We start from the raw sequence: 19981 nt of genomic DNA, 5'->3' as shown, positions 1-19981 counted from the left end.
AAATGAAATAGCCTATCAAAATACCAGAAATGAAATAGCCTATCAAAATACCAGAAATGAAATAGCCTATCAAAATACCAGAAATGAAATAGCCTATCAAAATACCAGAAATGAAATAGCCTATCAAAATACCAGAAATGAAATAGCCTACCAATATATCAGAAATTATAAGCGAAAACATATCCTAATCCTACCAAATAAATATTGTACCCCAGGTCTGTCATCTGACTGTAGCCTACACAGTGTATTTTCTATATTCGTGGGTTTGAGTCAGGTGAGGGCCTCAGATTTTCACTATCACATATAGTCGGGTGGTTACAGGGTGAACAAAGAGCTGACCCCACGCACCACTAACCCTCTGGTCCCGTTGATGTCGGTCAGTTTCTCTCACATTGCCTTGTACACTCCCATTTCTGTCAACATTTACCTCCATGTCGTCACCATTCAAAAGACCAGTTCAACACAAGAGACGCAGCTTCCCATATTCACGAGGGGCCGCAGTGTTTCGCTGGTCTGCGTACCCACATGCAGCAGCCCCACGCCGTGCGAGCAAAACATTTTAGCGGGCCCCTCTTGACAGCGCGGTTGTAAACATTTTGCCATGCTCAGCGTGTAGTTACTCGACCTAGTTTCTTGAAGAGTCATAATCACAACAATAAATTTACACTATTAGTCAGCCATATTTTATTTTGGCTCTTTGTACTGAGAAAATGTTGTCCAATAACTGCTATCTGTATTGGAACATTGGTAGTGGTTTCTCAGAGCCACAATACGACCAATACACAAAAACCGGAGGAAGGAAATTAGGAAAGGAAATGAGGTAAACGTTTGTTTTCATTCATGACTCACTTCCCAAATCGATTCCTATCGTTCTTCTTTAAAAAAAAAAAACATTCTCAGAGCAAAAGACTGGGCTCTCCAGCAGTACAATCACCATGTTGATATAATCACTTCACCGGTCAGCCCATCTCAGCAGCGTGCTGTGCCTGTGTAGGATGCTGTTACAGGCCAGGTGATCTGGCCACTGAAAGTAGGAGGAGGGAAGAGGCAGATATCTGCTCTCTGATTGACCATTAGGTTCATACGACATAGTCGACGGCATCGCGGCGAGAGTCGACAGTCGACAGTGGGAGTCGACAGTGTGGCTCAGTTGGTAGAGCATGGTGTGTGCAACGCCAGCATGGTGTGGTGTGGGTTCGATTCCCACGGGGGGCCAGTACAAAAAAATAAAGCATGAAATGAAATGTATGTATTCACTACTGTAAGTCACTCTGGATAAGAGCGTCTGCTAAATGACTAAAATGTTTTAAAAAAAATGTAAATGTAAAATGACAGTATTGCAGTGGGAGTCTACAGTATTGCAGTGGGAGTCTACAGTATTGCAGTGGGAGTCGACAGTATTGCAGTGGGAGTCTACAGTATTGCAGTGGGAGTCGACAGTATTGCAGTGGGAGTCGACAGTATTGCAGTGGGAGTCGACAGTATTGCAGTGGGAGTCTACAGTATTGCAGTGGGAGTCGACAGTATTGCAGTGGGAGTCGACAGTATTGCAGTGGGAGTCGACAGTATTGCAGTGGGAGTCGACAGTGGGAGTCAACAGTATTGCAGTGGGAGTCGACAGTATTGCAGTGGGAGTCGACAGTATTGCAGTGGGAGTCGACAGTATTGCAGTGGGAGTCGACAGTATTGCAGTGGGAGTCGACAGTATTGCAGTGGGAGTCGACAGTATTGCAGTGGGAGTCGACAGTATTGCAGTGGGAGTCGACAGTATTGCAGTGGGAGTCGACAGTATTGCAGTGGGAGTCGACAGTATTGCAGTGGGAGTCGACAGTGGGAGTCTACAGTATTGCAGTGGGAGTCTACAGTATTGCAGTGGGAGTCGACAGTATTGCAGTGGGAGTCTACAGTATTGCAGTGGGAGTCTACAGTATTGCAGTGGGAGTCGACAGTATTGCAGTGGGAGTCGACAGTGGGAGTATACAGTATTGCAGTGGGAGTCTACAGTATTGCAGTGGGAGTCTACAGTATTGCAGTGGGAGTCGACAGTATTGCAGTGGGAGTCGACAGTGGGAGTCTACAGTATTACAATGGGAGTCTACAGTATTGCAGTGGGAGTCGACAGTGGGAGTCTACAGTATTGCAGTGGGAGTCGACAGTGGGAGTCTACAGTATTGCAGTGAGAATATACAGTATTGCAGTGGGACTACCATGAAAAATAAAGAAGTTGTCAAAAACAGATCTTCTAGGATGACGACTAATGAGGATATTGATCACTAAATCACTGATCGAGAAATGGATGTCACAGGAAGACCAAAAAAGATCAATACTGTAGACCCGAGCCACTGCCTGTTCACCCCGCTAACATCCAGAAGGCGAGGTCAGTACAGCTGCATCAAAGCTGGGACCGAGAGACTGAAAAACAGCTTCTATCTCAAGGCCATCAGACTGCTAAACAGCAATCACTAACTCAGAGAGGCTGCTGCCTACACTGAGACCCAATCACTGGCCACTTTAATAATGTTTACATATCTTACATTACTCATATCACATGTATGTACTGTATTTTATACCATCTACTGCATCTTGCCTATGCCGCTCGGCCATCGCTCATCCATATATTTATATGTACATATTCTCATTCACCCCTTTAGATTTGTGTGTATAAGGTAGTTGTTGGGGAATTGTTAGATATTACTTGTTAGATATTACTGCACTGTCGGAACTAGAAGCACAAGCATTTCGCCACACTCGCATTAACATCTGTTAACCATGTGACTGATACCAATAACATTAGATTTGATATATTCTCCATTGAATAGTCTTTCTTTAGTCCAAGACTAGGTTTAATCTACGTCCAGAAAACTGGGCCAAACAAGTTAACGACGACTCTTACTTGGTTTTGGTGGCATGCTGGCAAGTTGTTGAGATACACTGAAACTGCCAGTCATACGCGTGCTGGAACAGCTGTTCGGCCCAGGAGTCAGCCCCGAGGAGGAGAGGCAGGGCGAAAACCAGCCTCTCCTTCTGACCTGCAGGAGAGGAGACAACACAGCAGGGGTCATGGTGAGGTCAAGGGTCAGGTCAAATCGGGTCCATCTGGAATCAAAAGGTAATGTTAGGGAATGTGCGTGTTAGTCATGAAGTTAAAGAAGACATGGTTGAGACTAACTTCTAGGAGAGATTCAGATAGGGGGATGCTAACTGGTGAGGGAACAACAGCAACAACATCTGCGTTAACTGCAAGAAAAACGTGGCTATTTTCAGAGTGGGGTTGTCACGACACCAACATTTCACTAACGATATCAGGCCAAGTGTCACGATACCAACATTTCACTAACGATATCAGGCCAAGTGTCACGATACCAACATTTCACTAACGATATCAGGCCAAGTATCACGACACCAACATTTCACTAACGATATCAGGCCAAGTATCACGATACCAACATTTCACTAACGATATCAGGCCAAGTATCACGATACCAACATTTCACTAACGATATCAGGCCAAGTATCACGATACCAACATTTCACTAACGATCTCAGGCCAAGTATCACGATACCAACATTTTACTAACGATCTCAGGCCAAGTATCACGATACCAACATTTTACTAACGATCTCAGGCCAAGTATCACGATACCAACATTTCACTAACGATCTCAGGCCAAGTATCACGATACCAACATTTCACTAACGATCTCAGGCCAAGTATCACGATACCAACATTTTACTAACGATCTCAGGCCAAGTATCACGATACCAACATTTTACTAACGATCTCAGGCCAAGTATCACGATACCAACATTTCACTAACGATCTCAGGCCAAGTATCACGATACCAACATTTCACTAACGATATCAGGCCAAGTGTCACGATACCAACATTTCACTAACGATATCAGGCCAAGTGTCACGATACCAACATTTCACTAACGATATCAGGCCAAGTGTCACGATACCAACATTTCACTAACGATATCAGGCCAAGTGTCACGATACCAACATTTCACTAACGATATCAGGCCAAGTGTCACGATACCAACATTTCACTAACGATATCAGGCCAAGTGTCACGATACCAACATTTCACTAACGATATCAGGCCAAGTGTCACGATACCAACATTTCACTAACGATATCAGGCCAAGTGTCACGACACCAACATTTCACTAACGATATCAGGCCAAGTGTCACGATACCAACATTTCACTAACGATATCAGGCCAAGTGTCACGATACCAACATTTCACTAACGATCTCAGGCCAAGTATCACGATACCAACATTTTACTAACGATCTCAGGCCAAGTATCACGATACCAACATTTTACTAACGATCTCAGGCCAAGTATCTCGATACCAACATTTTACTAACGATCTCAGGCCAAGTATCACGATACCAACATTTTACTAACGATCTCAGGCCAAGTATCACGATACCAACATTTTACTAACGATCTCAGGCCAAGTATCACGATACCAACATTTCACTAACGATCTCAGGCCAAGTATCACGATACCAACATTTCACTAACGATCTCAGGCCAAGTATCACGATACCAACATTTTACTAACGATCTCAGGCCAAGTATCACGATACCAACATTTTACTAACGATCTCAGGCCAAGTATCACGATACCAACATTTCACTAACGATATCAGGCCAAGTATCACGATACCAACATTTCACTAACGATCTCAGGCCAAGTGTCACGATACCAACATTTTACTAACGATCTCAGGCCAAGTATCACGATACCAACATTTTACTAACGATATCAGGCCAAGTATCACGATACCAACATTTTACTAACGATCTCAGGCCAAGTATCACGATACCAACATTTTACTAACGATCTCAGGCCAAGTATCACGATACCAACATTTTACTAACGATATCAGGCCAAGTATCACGATACCAACATTTTACTAACGATATCAGGCCAAGTATCACGATACCAACATTTTACTAACGATATCAGGCCAAGTATCACGATACCAACATTTCACTAACGATATCAGGCCAAGTATCACGATACCAACATTTTACTAACGATCTCAGGCCAAGTATCACGACACCAACATTTTACTAACGATCTCAGGCCAAGTATCACGATACCAACATTTTACTAACGATCTCAGGCCAAGTATCACGATACCAACATTTTACTAACGATCTCAGGCCAAGTATCACGACACCAACATTTTACTAACGATCTCAGGCCAAGTATCACGATACCAACATTTTACTAACGATCTCAGGCCCAGTATCACGATACCAACATTTTACTAACGATCTCAGGCCAAGTATCACGATACCAACATTTTACTAACGATCTCAGGCCAAGTATCACGATACCAACATTTCACTAACGATATCAGGCCAAGTATCACGATACCAACATTTTACTAACGATATCAGGCCAAGTATCACGATACCAACATTTTACTAACGATCTCAGGCCAAGTATCACGATACCAACATTTCACTAACGATATCAGGCCAAGTATCACGATACCAACATTTTACTAACAATCTCAGGCCAAGTATCACGATACCAACATTTTACTAACAATCTCAGGCCAAGTATCACGATACCAACATTTTACTAACGATCTCAGGCCAAGTATCACGATACCAACATTTCACTAACGATCTCAGGCCAAGTATCACGATACCAACATTTCACTAACGATATCAGGCCAAGTATCACGATACCAACATTTCACTAACGATCTCAGGCCAAGTATCACGATACCAACATTTCACTAACGATATCAGGCCAAGTATCACGATACCAACATTTTACTAACGATCTCAGGCCAAGTATCACGATACCAACATTTTACTAACAATCTCAGGCCAAGTATCACGATACCAACATTTTACTAACGATCTCAGGCCAAGTATCACGATACCAACATTTCACTAACGATCTCAGGCCAAGTATCACGATACCAACATTTCACTAACGATATCAGGCCAAGTATCACGATACCAACATTTCACTAACGATATCAGGCCAAGTATCACGATACCAACATTTCACTAACGATATCAGGCCAAGTATCACGATACCAACATTTTACTAACGATCTCAGGCCAAGTATCACGATACCAACATTTTACTAACGATATCAGGCCAAGTATCACGATACCAACATTTTACTAACGATATTTTTTATTTTTATTTATTTCACCTTTATTTAACCAGGTAGGCAAGTTGAGAACAAGTTCTCATTTACAATTGCGACCTGGCCAAGATAAAGCGAAGCAGTTCGACAACATACAAAAACACAGAGTTACACATGGAGTAAAACGACATACAATCAATGATGCAGTAGAAAAAATAAAAAAAATAAAAAAAAATAAGACTATATAAATGTGAGCAAATGATGTGAGTTAACCTGTTAGGGCTAGGGGCAGTATTGACACGGCTGGATAAAAAACATACCCGATTTAATCTGGTTACCACTCCTACCCAGTAACTAGAATATGCATATACTTATTACATATGGATAGAAAACACCCTAAATTTTCTAAAACTGTTTGAATGGTGTCTGTGAGTATAACAGAACTCAAATGGCAGGTCAAAACCTGAGAGATTCCTTTACAGGAAGTGGCTTGTCTGACCATTTCTTGAACTTCTTTTCCATCTCTATCATTTACTAAGGATCTCTGCTCTAACGTGACACTTCCCACGTCGTCCATAGGCGCTCAGAGCCCGGGAAAAAACAGAATGTCGTCATTCCAGCCCCAGGCTGAAACACATTATCGCCTTTCTCAAGTGGCCGATCAAGGGACTCTGGGCTTATGCGCGTGACCCCGACCGCCCCCGCCTTTGGGATTTTTTCCTCTGTTTGCCGAAAAGGAGATTCCCTGTCGGAATATTATCGCTTTTCTACGAGAAAAATGTAACGAATTGCGCCATGCGCGCGACACTTCTTTACTATTTCGGATAGTGTCTGGAACGCACGAACAAAACGCCGCTATTCGGATATAACGATGGATTATTTTGGACCAAACCAACATTTGTTATTGAAGTAGCAGTCCTGGGTGTGCATTCTGACGAAGACAACAAAAGGTAATCAAACTTTTATAATAGTAAATATGATTATGGTGAGTGCTAAACTTGCCGGGTGTCTAAATAGCGAGCCCGTGATGCCTAGGCTATGTACTTAGAATATTGCAAAATGTGCTTTCACCAAAAAGCTATTTTAAAATCGGACATATCGAGTGCATAGAGGAGGTCTGTATCTATAATTCTTAAAATAATTGTTATGCTTTTTGTGAACGTTTATCGTGAGTAATTTAGTAAAATGTTAGCGAATTCCCCGGAAGTTTGCTAGTTCTGTATGCTAGTTCTGAACGTCACATGCTAATGTAAAAAGCTGGTTTTTGATATAAATATGAACTTGATTGAACAAAACATGCATGTATTGTATAACATAATGTCCTAGGGTTGTCATCTGATGAAGATCATCAAAGGTGAGTGCTGCATTTAGCTGTCTTCTGGGTTTTGGTGACATTATATGCTGGCTTGAAAAATGGGTGTCTGATTATTTCTGGCTTGGTACTCTGCTGACATAATCTAATGTTTTGTTTTCGTTGTAAAGCCTTTTTGAAATCGGACAGTGTGGTTAGATTAACGAGAGTCTTGTCTTTAAATGGCTGTAAAATAGTCATATGTTTGAGAAATTGAAGTAATAGGATTTTTAACGTTTTGAAAATCGCGCCACAGGCTGCCAGTGGCTGTTACGTAGGTGGGACGAATTCGTCCCGCCAAGCCCAGAGAGGATAAGGGAGGTAAAGGCAAAAAAATGCCATGGTGGCAAAGTAAATAAAGTATAGCAAGTAAAACACTGGAATGGTAGATTTGTAGTTTGAAGAAAGTTCAGAGATAAAATATAAATAATATGGTGCAAAGGAGCAAAATAAATAAATACAGTAGGGGAAGAGGTAGTAGTTTGGGCTAAATTATAGATGGGCTATGTACAGGTGCAGTGATCTGTGAGCTGCTCTGACAGCTGGTGCTTAAAGCTAGTGAGGGAGATAAGTGTTTCCAGTTTCAGAGATTTTTGTAGTTCGTTCCAGTCATTGGCAGCAGAGAACTGGAAGGAGAGACGACCAAAGGAGGAGTTGGCTTTAGGGGTGACCAGAGAGATATACCTGCTGGAGCGCGTGCTACAGGTGGGTGCTGCTATGGTGACCAGTGAGCGGAGATAAGGGGGGACTTTACCTAGCAGGGTCTTGTAGATGACCTGGAGCCAATGTGTTTGGCGACGATTATGAAGCGAAGGCCAGCCAACGAGAGCGTACAGGTCGCAGTGGTGGGTAGTATATGGGGCTTTGGTGACAAAACGGATGGCACTGTGATAGACTGCATCCAGCTTGTTGAGTAGGGTATTGGAAGCTATTTTGTAAATGACATCGCCGAAGTCGAGGATTGGTAGGATGGTCAGTTTTACGAGGGTATGTTTGGCAGCATGAGTGAAGGATGCTTTGTTGCGAAATAGGAAGCCAATTCGAGATTTCACTTTGGATTGGAGATGATTGATGTGAGTCTGGAAGGAGAGTTTACAGTCTAACCAGACACCTAGGTATTTGTAGTTGTCCACAAATTCTAAGTTAGAACCGTCCAGAGAAGTGATGCTGGACAGGCGGGCAGGTGCAGGCAGCGATCGGTTGAAGAGCATGCATTTAGTTTTACTTGTGTTTAGGAGCAGTTGGAGACCACGGAAGGAGAGTTGAATGGCATTGAAGCTCGTCTGGAGGGTTGTTAACACAGTGTCCAAAGAAGGGCCAGAAGTGTACAGAATGGTGTCGTCTGCGTAGAGGTGGATCAGAGATTCACCAGCAGCAAGAGCGACATCATTTATGTATACAGAGAAAAGAGTTGGCCCAAGAATTGAACCCTGTGGTACCCCCATAGAGACTGCCAGAGGTCCAGACAGTAGGCCCTCCGATTTGACACACTGAACTCTGTCAGAGAAGTAGTTGGTGAACCAGGCGACGCAATCGTTTGAGAAACCAAGGCTACTGAGTCTGCCGATGAGGATGTGGTGATTAACAGAGTCAAAAGCTTTGGCCAGGTCAATGAATACGGCAGCACAGTATTGTTTCTTATCGATGGCGGTTACGATGTCGTTTAGGACCTTGAGCGTGGCTGAGGTGCACCCATGACCAGCTCTGAAACCAGATTGCATAGCGGAGAGGGTGCGGTGGGATTCGAAATGGTCGGTAATCTGTTTGTTGACTTGGCTTTCGAAGACCTTAGAAAGGCAGGGTAGGATGGATATAGGTCTGTAGCAATTTGGGTCAAGAATGTCACCTCCTTTGAAGAGGGGGATGACAGCAGCTGCTTTCCAATCTATGGGAATCTCAGACGACACGAAAGAGAGGTTGAACAGGCTAGTAATAGGGGTTGCAATAATTTCGGCAGATCATTTTAGAAAGAAAGGGTCCAGATTGTCAAGCCCAGCTGATTTGTAGGGGTCTAGATTTTGCAGCTCTTTCAGAACATCAGCTGAATGGATTTGGGAGAAGGAGAAATGGGGGAGGCTTGGGCGAGTAGCTGTGGGGGGTGCAGTGCTGTTGAATGCAGTAGGGGTAGTTAGGTGGAAAGCATGGCCAGCCGTAGAAAAATGCTTATTGAAATTCTCAATTATAGTGGGTTTATCGGTGGTGACAGAGTTTCCTATCCTCAGTGCAGTGGGCAGCTGGGAGGAGGTGTTCTTATTCTCCATGGACTTTACAATGTCCCAGAACTTTTTAGAGTTGGAGTTGCACGAAGCGAATTTCTGTTTGAAAAAGCTAGCCTTGGCGTTTCTAACTGCCTGTGTGTATTGGTTTCTAACTTCCCTAAAAAGTTGCATATCGCGGGGGCAGTTCGATGCTAATGCAGAACGCCACAGGATGTTTTTGTGTTGGTTAAGGGCAGTCAGGTCTGGGGAGAACCAAGGGCTATATCTGTTCCTGGTTCTAAATTTCTTGAAAGGGGCATGCTTATTTAAGATGGTGAGGCAGGCATTTAAAAAAAATAACCAGGCATCCTCTACTGACAGGATGAGGTCAATATCCTTCCAGGATACCAGGGCCAGGTCGAATAGAAAGGCTTGCTCGTTGAAATGTTTCAGGGAGCGTTTGACAGTGATGAGTGGAGGTCGTTTGACCGCTGACCCATTACGGGTGCAGGCAATGAGGCAGTGATCGCTGAGATCTTGGTTGAAAACAGCAGAGGTGTATTTAGAGGGCACGTTGGTTAGGATGATATCTATGAGGGTGCCTGTGTTTGCGGCTTTGGGGTTGTACCTGGTGGGTTCATTAATAATTTGTGTGAGATTGAGGGCATCAAGCTTGGATTGTAGGATGGCTGGGGTGTTAAGCATGTCCCAGTTTAGGTCACCTAGTAGCACAAGCTCTGAAGATAGATGGGGGGCAATCAGTTCACATATGGTGTCCAGAGCACAACTAGGGGCCGAGGGGGGTCTATAGCAGGCGGCAACGGTGAGAGACTTGTTTTTGGAGAGGTGGATTTTTAAAAGTAGAAGTTCAAATTGTTTGGGTACAGACCTGGATAGCAGGACAGAACTCTGCAGGCTATCTCTGCAGTAGATTGCAACACCGCCCCCTTTGGTCGTTCTATCTTGTCTGAAAACGTTGTAGTTAGGGATGAAGATTTCAGAGTTCTTGTTGGACTTCCTAAGCCAAGATTCAGACACAGCTAGGACATCCGGGTTGGCAGAGTGTGCTAAAGCAGTGAATAAAACAAACTTAGGGAGGAGGCTTCTAATGTTAACATGCATGAAACCAAGGTTATTACGGTTACAGAAGTCATCAAAAGAGAGCGCCTGGGGAGTAGGAGTGGAGCCAGGCACTGCAGGGCCTGGATTCACCTCTACATCCCCAGAGGAGCAGAGAAGAATAAGTATGAGGGTACGGCTAAAAGCTATAAGAATTGGTCGTCTGTGACGTCCAGAATAGAGAGAAAAAGGAGCAGGTTTCTGGGGGCGATAAAATAGCTTCAAGGTATAATGTACAGACAAAGGTATGGTGGGATGTGAGTACAGAGGAGGTAAACCTAGGCATTTAGTGATTATGAGAGAGATATTGTCTCTAGAAACATTGAAACCAGAAGATGTCATAGCATGTGTGGGTGGAGGAACTGAGAGGTTGGATAAGGTATAATGAGCAGGGCTAGAGGCTCTACAGTGAAATAAGCCAATAAACACTAACCAGAACAGCAATGGAGAAGGCATATTGACATTAAGGAGAGGCATGCTTAGCCGAGTGATCAAAGGGTCCAGTGAGATTCAGACAGCTAGCCGGGCCATAGGTAGCAAGCTGGTGGAAGATGGGAGGGAGGTCTGTTTTTAGCCACCTCGTGCGTTTCCGTCTGTGGGTTAGTGGGGTTCCGTATGGAAGGGGGGACCAGTCCAAGTTGGCAAAATAGTTAGTTATAGTGGCCCAAGAAAAGTGTCCGATAGACCTATTCAGATCGCAGCCGAAAAGACAGCTAACGATTAGCGGGCCGCAGATGGGCGATCAGGTTACGTCGCGACGGAGGGGCCAGTTGGATAACTCCCTCGGGCAGATAACGTCGGTGGTCCAGTCGTGAAGACCCGATGGGGCTCCGCATCGGCAGTAAAACGGGTCAGGATAGGTGAGTTGTAGCCCAGGAGACACTTCAGCTGGCTAGCTCAGGAATAGCCCAGGAGTGGCTGACGGAACTCTTCAGCTGGCTAGCTGGCTAGCTCCGTAATAATGTGTGTTAATTCCGTGACCGACGTTGCCAATAGTCACTCAGGTAGCAGCTAGTTAGCTGCAAGATCCAGGTGTAAATGTCCAGAGCCTGCGGTAGAAATCGGGGAAAGGAGAGAGAATAGGTCCGGTATGCTCTGGTCTGAGTCGCGCTGTACAAAAACTGGCGATAGCTTTTCGAGCTAATGGATAGCTGAGGACAGCTAACCGTGGCTAGCTGAACTTCAACGTTAGCCAGTGAAAATGGTTAAACACTTGCTAGCTTCTGTTGTGGAATTCAGATGAGGTAAATAATACTTTATTTTTTAAATTGGTGAGGCGGGTTGCAGGAGAGTGCTTTGAGGTTGAGTATTTAGAATAAAAAAAAAAAAAATATATATATATATATATATATATATATAAAGATAAGTGAATTTTTTTTTTTTTTAAATATATATATACACGGGACACGACAAGAGGAGGGTAGAGGACGTCTGAACTGCTACGCCATCTTGGGAAAAAAAGTATCAGGCCAAGTATCACGATACCAACATTTTACTAACGATATGAGGCCAAGTATCACGATACCAACATTTTACTAACGATCTCAGGCCAAGTGTCACGATACCAACATTTTACTAATGATATCAGGCCAAGTATCACGATACCAACATTTTACTAACGATCTCAGGCCAAGTATCACGATACCAACATTTTACTAACGATCTCAGGCCAAGTATCACGATACCAACATTTTACTAACGATCTCAGGCCAAGTATCACGATACCAACATTTTACTAACGATATCAGGCCAAGTATCACGATACCAACATTTTACTAACGATCTCAGGCCAAGTGTCACGATACCAACATTTCACTAACGATATCAGGCCAAGTATCACGATACCAACATTTCACTAACGATATCAGGCCAAGTATCACGATACCAACATTTCACTAACGATATCAGGCCAAGTATCACGATACCAACATTTTACTAACGATCTCAGGCCAAGTATCACGATACCAACATTTCACTAACGATATCAGGCCAAGTATCACGATACCAACATTTTACTAACGATCTCAGGCCAAGTATCACGATACCAACATTTTACTAACGATATCAGGCCAGGTATCACGATACCAACATTTCACTAACGATATCAGGCCAAGTATCACGATACCAACATTTTACTAACGATATCAAGCCACGCCAAGTAACAACATGGTAGCAGCACAAAACATGGTACAGACATTATTGGGCACAGACAACAGCACAAAGGTCAAGAAGGTAGAGACAACAATACATCCCACAAAGCAGCCACAACTGTCAGTAAGAGTGTCCATGACTGAGTCTTTGAATGAAGAGATTGAGATAAAACTGTCCAGTTTGAGTGTTTGTTGCAGCTCGTTCCAGTCGCTAGCTGCAGCGAACTGAAAAGAGGAGCGACCCAGGGATGTGTTCGCTTTGGGGACCTTTAACAGAATGTGACTGGCAGAACGGGTGTTGTATGTGGAGGATGAGGGCTGCAGTAGATATCTCAGATAGGGGGGAGTGAACGGGTGTTGTATGTGGAGGATGAGGGCTGCAGTAGATATCTCAGATAGGGGGGAGTGAACGGGTGTTGTATGTGGAGGATGAGGGCTGCAGTAGATATCTCAGATAGGGGGGAGGGGGGAGTGAGGCCTAAGAGGGTTTTTATAGATAAGCATCAACCAAGGACATCTAGCCGCTCGAGGGCATACAGACCTCTGGTGTAAACGGGAAGGTGCACAGGACAGAGGAGTGAAGGAGACGAGACCAAAAAGACAACATGGGAACAAGCGAACATAAAATACCAACAAAAAAAAAAACATGTTTAAATACTCCACGATACAGGAATTTGGAATATCGCACAAAGACATAAATTCAAATTAATCGACTTAATTCCATATATCGCCCAGCCCTAATTTGGGGCATAACTTATGAGTGTTTTTCGGGGCGATTTTTTTTAGCAGGTCACACGTGTTATATGATAAAACAATCATTCTGAACTACGATGTTCTAAATTGGAGGACGGGTTGGGATGAATTCTGTGCTCAGTCATTCATTACCAGAGAGTTGGCAGTGATCACACAGGGAGAAGACTCTCCTTCAAGTGGAAACTTCTCAGTTGGTAGAGAATGGTTCTCGCAACATCAGGATTGTGGGGTTTGACTCCCCGCGGGGGAGGGGGCGGGCCAACCATTCTTAAAACGTATGCACTCAGATTCTTACCCAGTTTACATTTCAGTAGAGGCTCCAGCAGTTTAAAGATGGCCGTCCTGATGGCCTGCATCTCAGTCTGGACCCTCTGTAACACCGCAGAGGGCACTCTGACTACACCATCTGGAGAGAGGTGAGAGACAGGGAGACGGACTCAAATTAGGTGTAAACATTCATGTAGGACCAAAAAAACAAAAAATAAGAAAAATACTACTTGTTTAGGACTTCTCTGGAAAGTGGAAAATGCTGTCCAATGTCAAATTGAGAGGAATTACACAAGAGATACTCAGCAGCTGTATTGGATCAGAGCCAGAGAGCGTACGAATACATTCTGTCCAATTCCAAATAGATATTCAGCTCTTAGCTGCCAATGTGGTACATCAGTTCAAATAAACCTTAGCAGATAGATAAGTCCACCCACCTGCGCCAGTGTGTTGGTAGGCCGTGCTGAGACTAGAGGCCCGGTCGTACCTCTCACACAGATCCCAGACAGGTTGACCTACAGTGGGCCTCTTGATGGGTCGTCTGTCCCTCAGGGTGCGACAGTGGACCAACGCTATCAGCAAGGTGTTCAGCCAATCCAGACTGTGCTCGTTCCTCCAGAACAGGTGAGGTCCGGGAACTGGGACCAACTCCCCCGTCGAGATCACTTCCGGGTCAAAGTCGGGCAACACTTCCTGCGTATATTTAATAACAGCAGTCTTTCTTGGCCGGCCCCTTTTCTTTTTCGGCGGCGGTGTCAGGACTTCCACTTCCTCTTTGACGCTTACTTCCTGTTCCTCATCCTCAGTGCTTAGACGTCGGGCGTTGTGAGCTCTTCTTCTAGCTCTGATAGGACCGTCATCTTCCTCATCTTCCTCATCATGACTATCAGGCACTTTGCTCTGACTGAGGTCCACACTGCAGGGTCTACACCCCCCCTGTGGGGGGCACTCTTCCTCCTGCATCTTCTCTTCCTCGTCAAAGACAGGCAGATCATCCTCCTCTTTCTCTAAAGCAGGGACAACCTCAATCATAGCAGGTATAGACACAGCCTCCAAGGCCCCAAGTGAAGCGACTTCTTCCTTCTTCTCCAAGGCGATTAGAACCTCTTCATCCTTCTTATTTTTCAGTAAGACACTTAGACCGTCCTTCATGCCAGGTGAAGCCTCTTCTAAGACAGTTAGAGCCTCCTGCAAGACCAGGACAGTCTCCATGGTAGGGACAGGCTCCTTTCCCTCCGCATCTTCCTCCATGGCAGAGACAGTCTCCCCTGGGACAGGTAGAGAATCCTCTAGCAGAGGGACAGCCTCCCCTGGGACAGGTAGAGAATCCTCTAGCAGAGGGACAGCCTCCCCTGGGACAGGTAGAGAATCCTCTAGCAGAGGGACAGCCTCCCCTGGGACAGGTAGAGAATCCTCTAGCAGAGGGACAGCCTCCCCTGGGACAGGTAGAGAATCCTCTAGCAGAGGGACAGCCTCCCCTGGGACAGGTAGAGAATCCTCTAGCAGAGGGACAGCCTCCCCTGGGACAGGTAGAGAATCCTCTAGCAGAGGGACAGCCTCCCCTGGGACAGGTAGAGAATCCTCTAGCAGAGGGACAGTCTCCCCTGGGGCAATCAGATCCTCTAGGAGACGGACTGTGTCCTGTAAATTAGGGACAGTTACCTGTGGAGCCAAGGCTTTCTCTGGGGCAGCCACATTCTTCTTTGAGGCAGAAACTGCCAAGTGTAAGGGAGGTAAAATCTTCTCTGGGGCAGAAACGGCTACCGGAGGGAGAGATAAAGTCTTCTCTAGGGCAAATACAGCCTTGTCTAAGGGATAGATAACCTCCTTTGGTGCAGGCTCAGTGTCTACAAAAGACACTGCCAGTTGTGACGTAGGTACAGTCTTCTCTGGGAGAAAGACACCATCTTCTCCCTCTTCATCCTCATCTAGGACTTCCTGGTCCATTTCCTCTGGGATCGGCCAATCAGAATCCTTGTGGTATCCATTGGCCCCTTCCCTCTCAGTCTCAGGAAGTGGATAGTTGAGGGTTTTATCCACCAGCTCCATGTCTGTGGGTTCTGATTGGCTGATTCTCTCCTTCTGTACTGGCGTTGTGTGCTTCGTCCTATTAAAACAGCCTTCCCCATGGAGTTGGATGCTGGGGATCCTGGCGACTGGGCGAATCTCATTCTGTGATACGGCCTCCTCTGATCGTGCGCTTTTGGGGGAAGGTACAGAGTCTCCGTTCTCCAACCCACAGGGACTCTTCCTCTTCCTCCCCGTCTGTGTTTGGGGTAGAGGGGGTACGAGGCTGGCCAGGACATCTTCCAAAGGCCTGGAGACCAAGGGAAACAGACACTGTGGGAGAGAGGGTAGAGGTTATTTAGATAGGTAGGTTTATTTAAAAACAGGTTAGTCAATTAAGAACATCATTGTTATTTACGGCCTGGCAAGAACCGGCGCTGAAGGAAGAAATGATTCTAACGGGTAACTATCTGGGAAACTTCTTCAACCTAGAACTTGTATTTACTCTTTCTTTCAAGGTGAGGTCCAGGACAACGCTACAGGACAACATCCACTCTCTATAACGTCGGACGGCAAAAGGACACTTTAGCAGAGAGACAGGACACTAGCAGTTGGACAGTGAAAGGACACTTTAGCAGTTGGACAGTGAAAGGACACTTTAGCAGAGAGACAGTGAAAGGACACTTTAGCAGAGAGACAGTGAAAGGACACTTTAGCAGAGAGACAGGACACTTTAGCAGGAGGACGGCGAAAGGACACTTTAGCAGGAGGACGGCGAAAGGACACTTTAGCAGGAGGACGGCGAAAGGACACTTTAGCAGGAGGACGGCGAAAGGACACTTTAGCAGGAGGACGGCGAAAGGACACTTTAGCAGGAGGACGGCGAAAGGACACTTTAGCAGGAGGACGGCGAAAGGACACTTTAGCAGGAGGACGGCGAAAGGACACTTTAGCAGTCGGACAGTGAAAGGACACTTTAGCAGTCGGACGGCGAAAGGACACTTTAGCAGGAGGACGGCGAAAGGACACTTTAGCAGGAGGACGGCGAAAGGACACTTTAGCAGGAGGACGGCGAAAGGACACTTTAGCAGTCGGACAGTGAAAGGACACTTTAGCAGAGAGACAGGACACTTTAGCAGGAGGACGGTGAAAGGACACTTTAGCAGGAGGACAGTGAAAGGACACTTTAGCAGGAGGACAGTGAAAGGACACTTTAGCACAGTGTCTGGCTGCATTGACTACCAACAGTAACATAATTCACCCATGCCTTAAGTCCCTCCTAATACTGCCACTACGCCAACCTAGACACAGGACAAGACACTGAAACAATGTTTTTACAGGAAACTACTCAAAAACGGGCATCTTGTTTCAGACATGTTTCTATAACAAACTACTAAAATCGGGCGTCTCGTTTCAGACAAACTACTAAAACGTGTGTCTTTGATCCTCACTCATTGGCCCTGCTGTGTGAAATACCCCACTGTTTTTGTCGTGCTGATTGTGTGCGTGTTAGCATTAGCCTACCTGCGGGTCAGTGCAGAGGGTGACGAAGTCCTGGATGCCAATCCTATAGGAACGCAGGGCCTGAGTCTGCCCTTTAGCAGCACACCATGGACAGGTCTCCAACGAGTCTGAGCGCTCCTGGATCTGCAGGGACCAATCATTATGGACAACAAAGAACATGTTAAATAACCTGATCGATATCAGGAGAAGTGGAGGGCAGCTTTGTCGCCTAGGAGACAACATACCGTAAGGCATCACAGAGCATCGTACAGCATAATTGAGCACAGGTGAGTGTCATACAGTAACATGGAATATCATTCAATATCTTTCTAAATATAATTCAGTGCTTTAGTGCAGGGGTGGGTAATTACAGTGCTCGAGGTCCTGATAGGTGCCACAGCCCCCGACTCCAATAATCACCTAATCACGATCTTCAGTTTAGAATACAATGTGATTAATCAGCTGTGTTAAAGAAGTGTGACGGCAATCAGACCCTCGAGGACTGGAGTTGGTCCACCCCCTGTTTAAGTGTATCAAATACAGTATCATTGATTATAAGATATTTAGATAATATGTCAATGTCATATAGTACACTGGAGTATCAGGTCAGAGTACACAGGATCATTGAGTTTGTTAGAGCGACTATGAAAGTATCAGAGCTGAAATATTACAAAGTCCAGTCCAATCGTAATGAAGTTCATTGATTTGAGAAGGAATTCACAGGGACATGCATTATGTGCGATGTACCAGGAGGCATAGAAATTGATATAACCCTCAACAACAAAAAAACATCCACACAAACGTTTCGCCTTTCGAAAGCAAAGATTTCCAATTTTCATTTGAGTATTCTTTTTGTTGGATTTTGATTTGGATACAATAAGGATATTATACCCAATATAAATCCTTAAATCCAAAATAGCTTTGCACAAGTGACAGTAAGGGTAGAGGAGAGGAAGACAATGAGTTCGACTGACTTTTTCCCAATACCCTGCAAGTGGGCCCAGGGCCCCCAAACCAGTGCCTTCGCAACTCATCACAGGCAAATCTGCTGTTCCTTGTTGTTGTTGTGTCCAGCGCTAGTCACTATACATTACCATATCCCTGTGACCAACCAGGCTCACCTCCTCCGCATGAAGGGCTACGGGGGGGACAACACATTAGCAAAGTTAACGTAGCAAAACGTTGGCATTACGTTTGGATCGCACGCTAATAACTTAAAGTTACAGGTACGTCCTTAATTGTTAATAATAATGTCAAAATACAGTTTATATTATCATACATGAATCCATTGCTGCTGTGATACCGTATGAAACTCTTAAACACAAAAATACCAACGTTAGCTAGCTTGCTAATGAAAGGTGGTGGTGGATAGCTAGCTTATTAGCAATGCAAGCTAACGTTAGATAGCTAGCGAGCAGTTCGAAAATGCGCTGGACCTTAAAACCAGGTTGTTTTTTTTTACCTACCTCGCTAAAGAGCATACTTTATTCAATTTAGAGACGATGGTGATGATCACAATAATGAATCAACTCCTGCCGGTGTTGTGTTGCTTTCCATAGCGTATCCCTCTATCGTGGTCGAAACGTTCTGTTTCCGGTTTTGGGGGGGGGGCTTGACGCCGGTTGTGTAACAAACTTTACCTTCCCCCCTTTTTTCGAATGAGGAAACAAGCCGTCTGTGTACCGCCTCCCACTGGCCATACAAATGTATTACATCTTATTGTCTAGACTTGAACAATGTGATTCGAATGGAGAAGAACAGCAGATTCAAGTTGCTGCGACACAGACACTGTGAAGGCCTAGAGGTCTGAAAAAGATATGTTTCTGCTAGCTAGCCGGTAATATAGCCTAGAGTACCACTGACTTGACTGGTGTGATGAGGACTTTGTATTTAATAATAATAATAATTATGAAATCCAATCAATTTGATACATTTGATGATAATATAAGATTATATGCTTATTCATAATATGAATAATTTCTGTATTAATACTAATAATTGCTGTACTACTATTCTAAAGGAGGGAACAGTAAAAAAAACAAGACTAATGTAAAATAGAGTAAAATGCTAATATTTCATCCTTTGTTATCCATATTTAGTTAAGTGTCGTTTTCTGATTTGAATTTACAAGAGGAAAAACATTAAACGAAGAGGGGGTATGGGGGTTCTTTGGGTTACGGGGGTTTCGGGGTACAGAGGCGAGAAGGCGGGGCGATGAGGTACCCGTACCGCCCCTGCTACAAATATCTGAAAAACGATGCCCCCTTCATTTATAGCTCAGTGCTCCTGTCTCTCCTCCCCCCACATCCCCTTCTCCTGTCTCTCGTTTATACCTCCCACCCCTTTCCTTCTTTTCCCCGGCTGTACCCCCATACCTCTCCCCTTGTTTCCTCTGTGGTGCCTCTCTCCCCCCTTTCCTTATTTCCCTTTTCCCAATACCCCCCCAACACCTGAACACACACACATGCACGTACACATAAACACACACACACTC

The 19981-nt window shown here is 44.8% G+C and overlaps 1 protein-coding gene across 3 annotated transcripts in view; it reads right to left on the bottom strand.

The window, feature by feature from the left end:
* LOC106604011 (uncharacterized) overlaps positions 1 to 19094 on the bottom strand; it is a 30273-nt gene extending 11179 nt beyond the window's left edge. The window contains exons 1-6 of one of the 3 annotated variants that reach the window (XM_082974814.1): positions 18954 to 19094; positions 18462 to 18625; positions 17509 to 17631; positions 14415 to 16317; positions 14006 to 14116; positions 2894 to 3029 (exon numbers count right to left, since the gene is read on the bottom strand). In XM_082974814.1, coding sequence (XP_082830940.1) covers positions 2894 to 3029; positions 14006 to 14116; positions 14415 to 16317; positions 17509 to 17631; positions 18462 to 18521 — 2333 coding nt within the window. In that variant the 5' untranslated portion in view covers positions 18522 to 18625; positions 18954 to 19094. Of the gene's footprint in view, positions 1 to 2893; positions 3030 to 14005; positions 14117 to 14414; positions 16318 to 17508; positions 18626 to 18953 lie in introns of all 3 variants that reach the window. The other 2 variants (XM_082974815.1, XM_045717433.2) reach the window with 2 other exon arrangements.
* Between the last annotated feature and the right edge of the window lie 887 nt (positions 19095 to 19981).

The sequence above is a fragment of the Salmo salar genome, chromosome 04, assembly GCF_965601325.2.
Source record: "Salmo salar chromosome 04, fSalSal1, whole genome shotgun sequence".
Classification (NCBI taxonomy): Eukaryota; Metazoa; Chordata; class Actinopteri; order Salmoniformes; family Salmonidae; genus Salmo; species Salmo salar.
The sequence above is the reverse complement of the archived record's forward strand: the minus strand, read 5'-3'. Positions and strand labels throughout refer to the sequence as shown.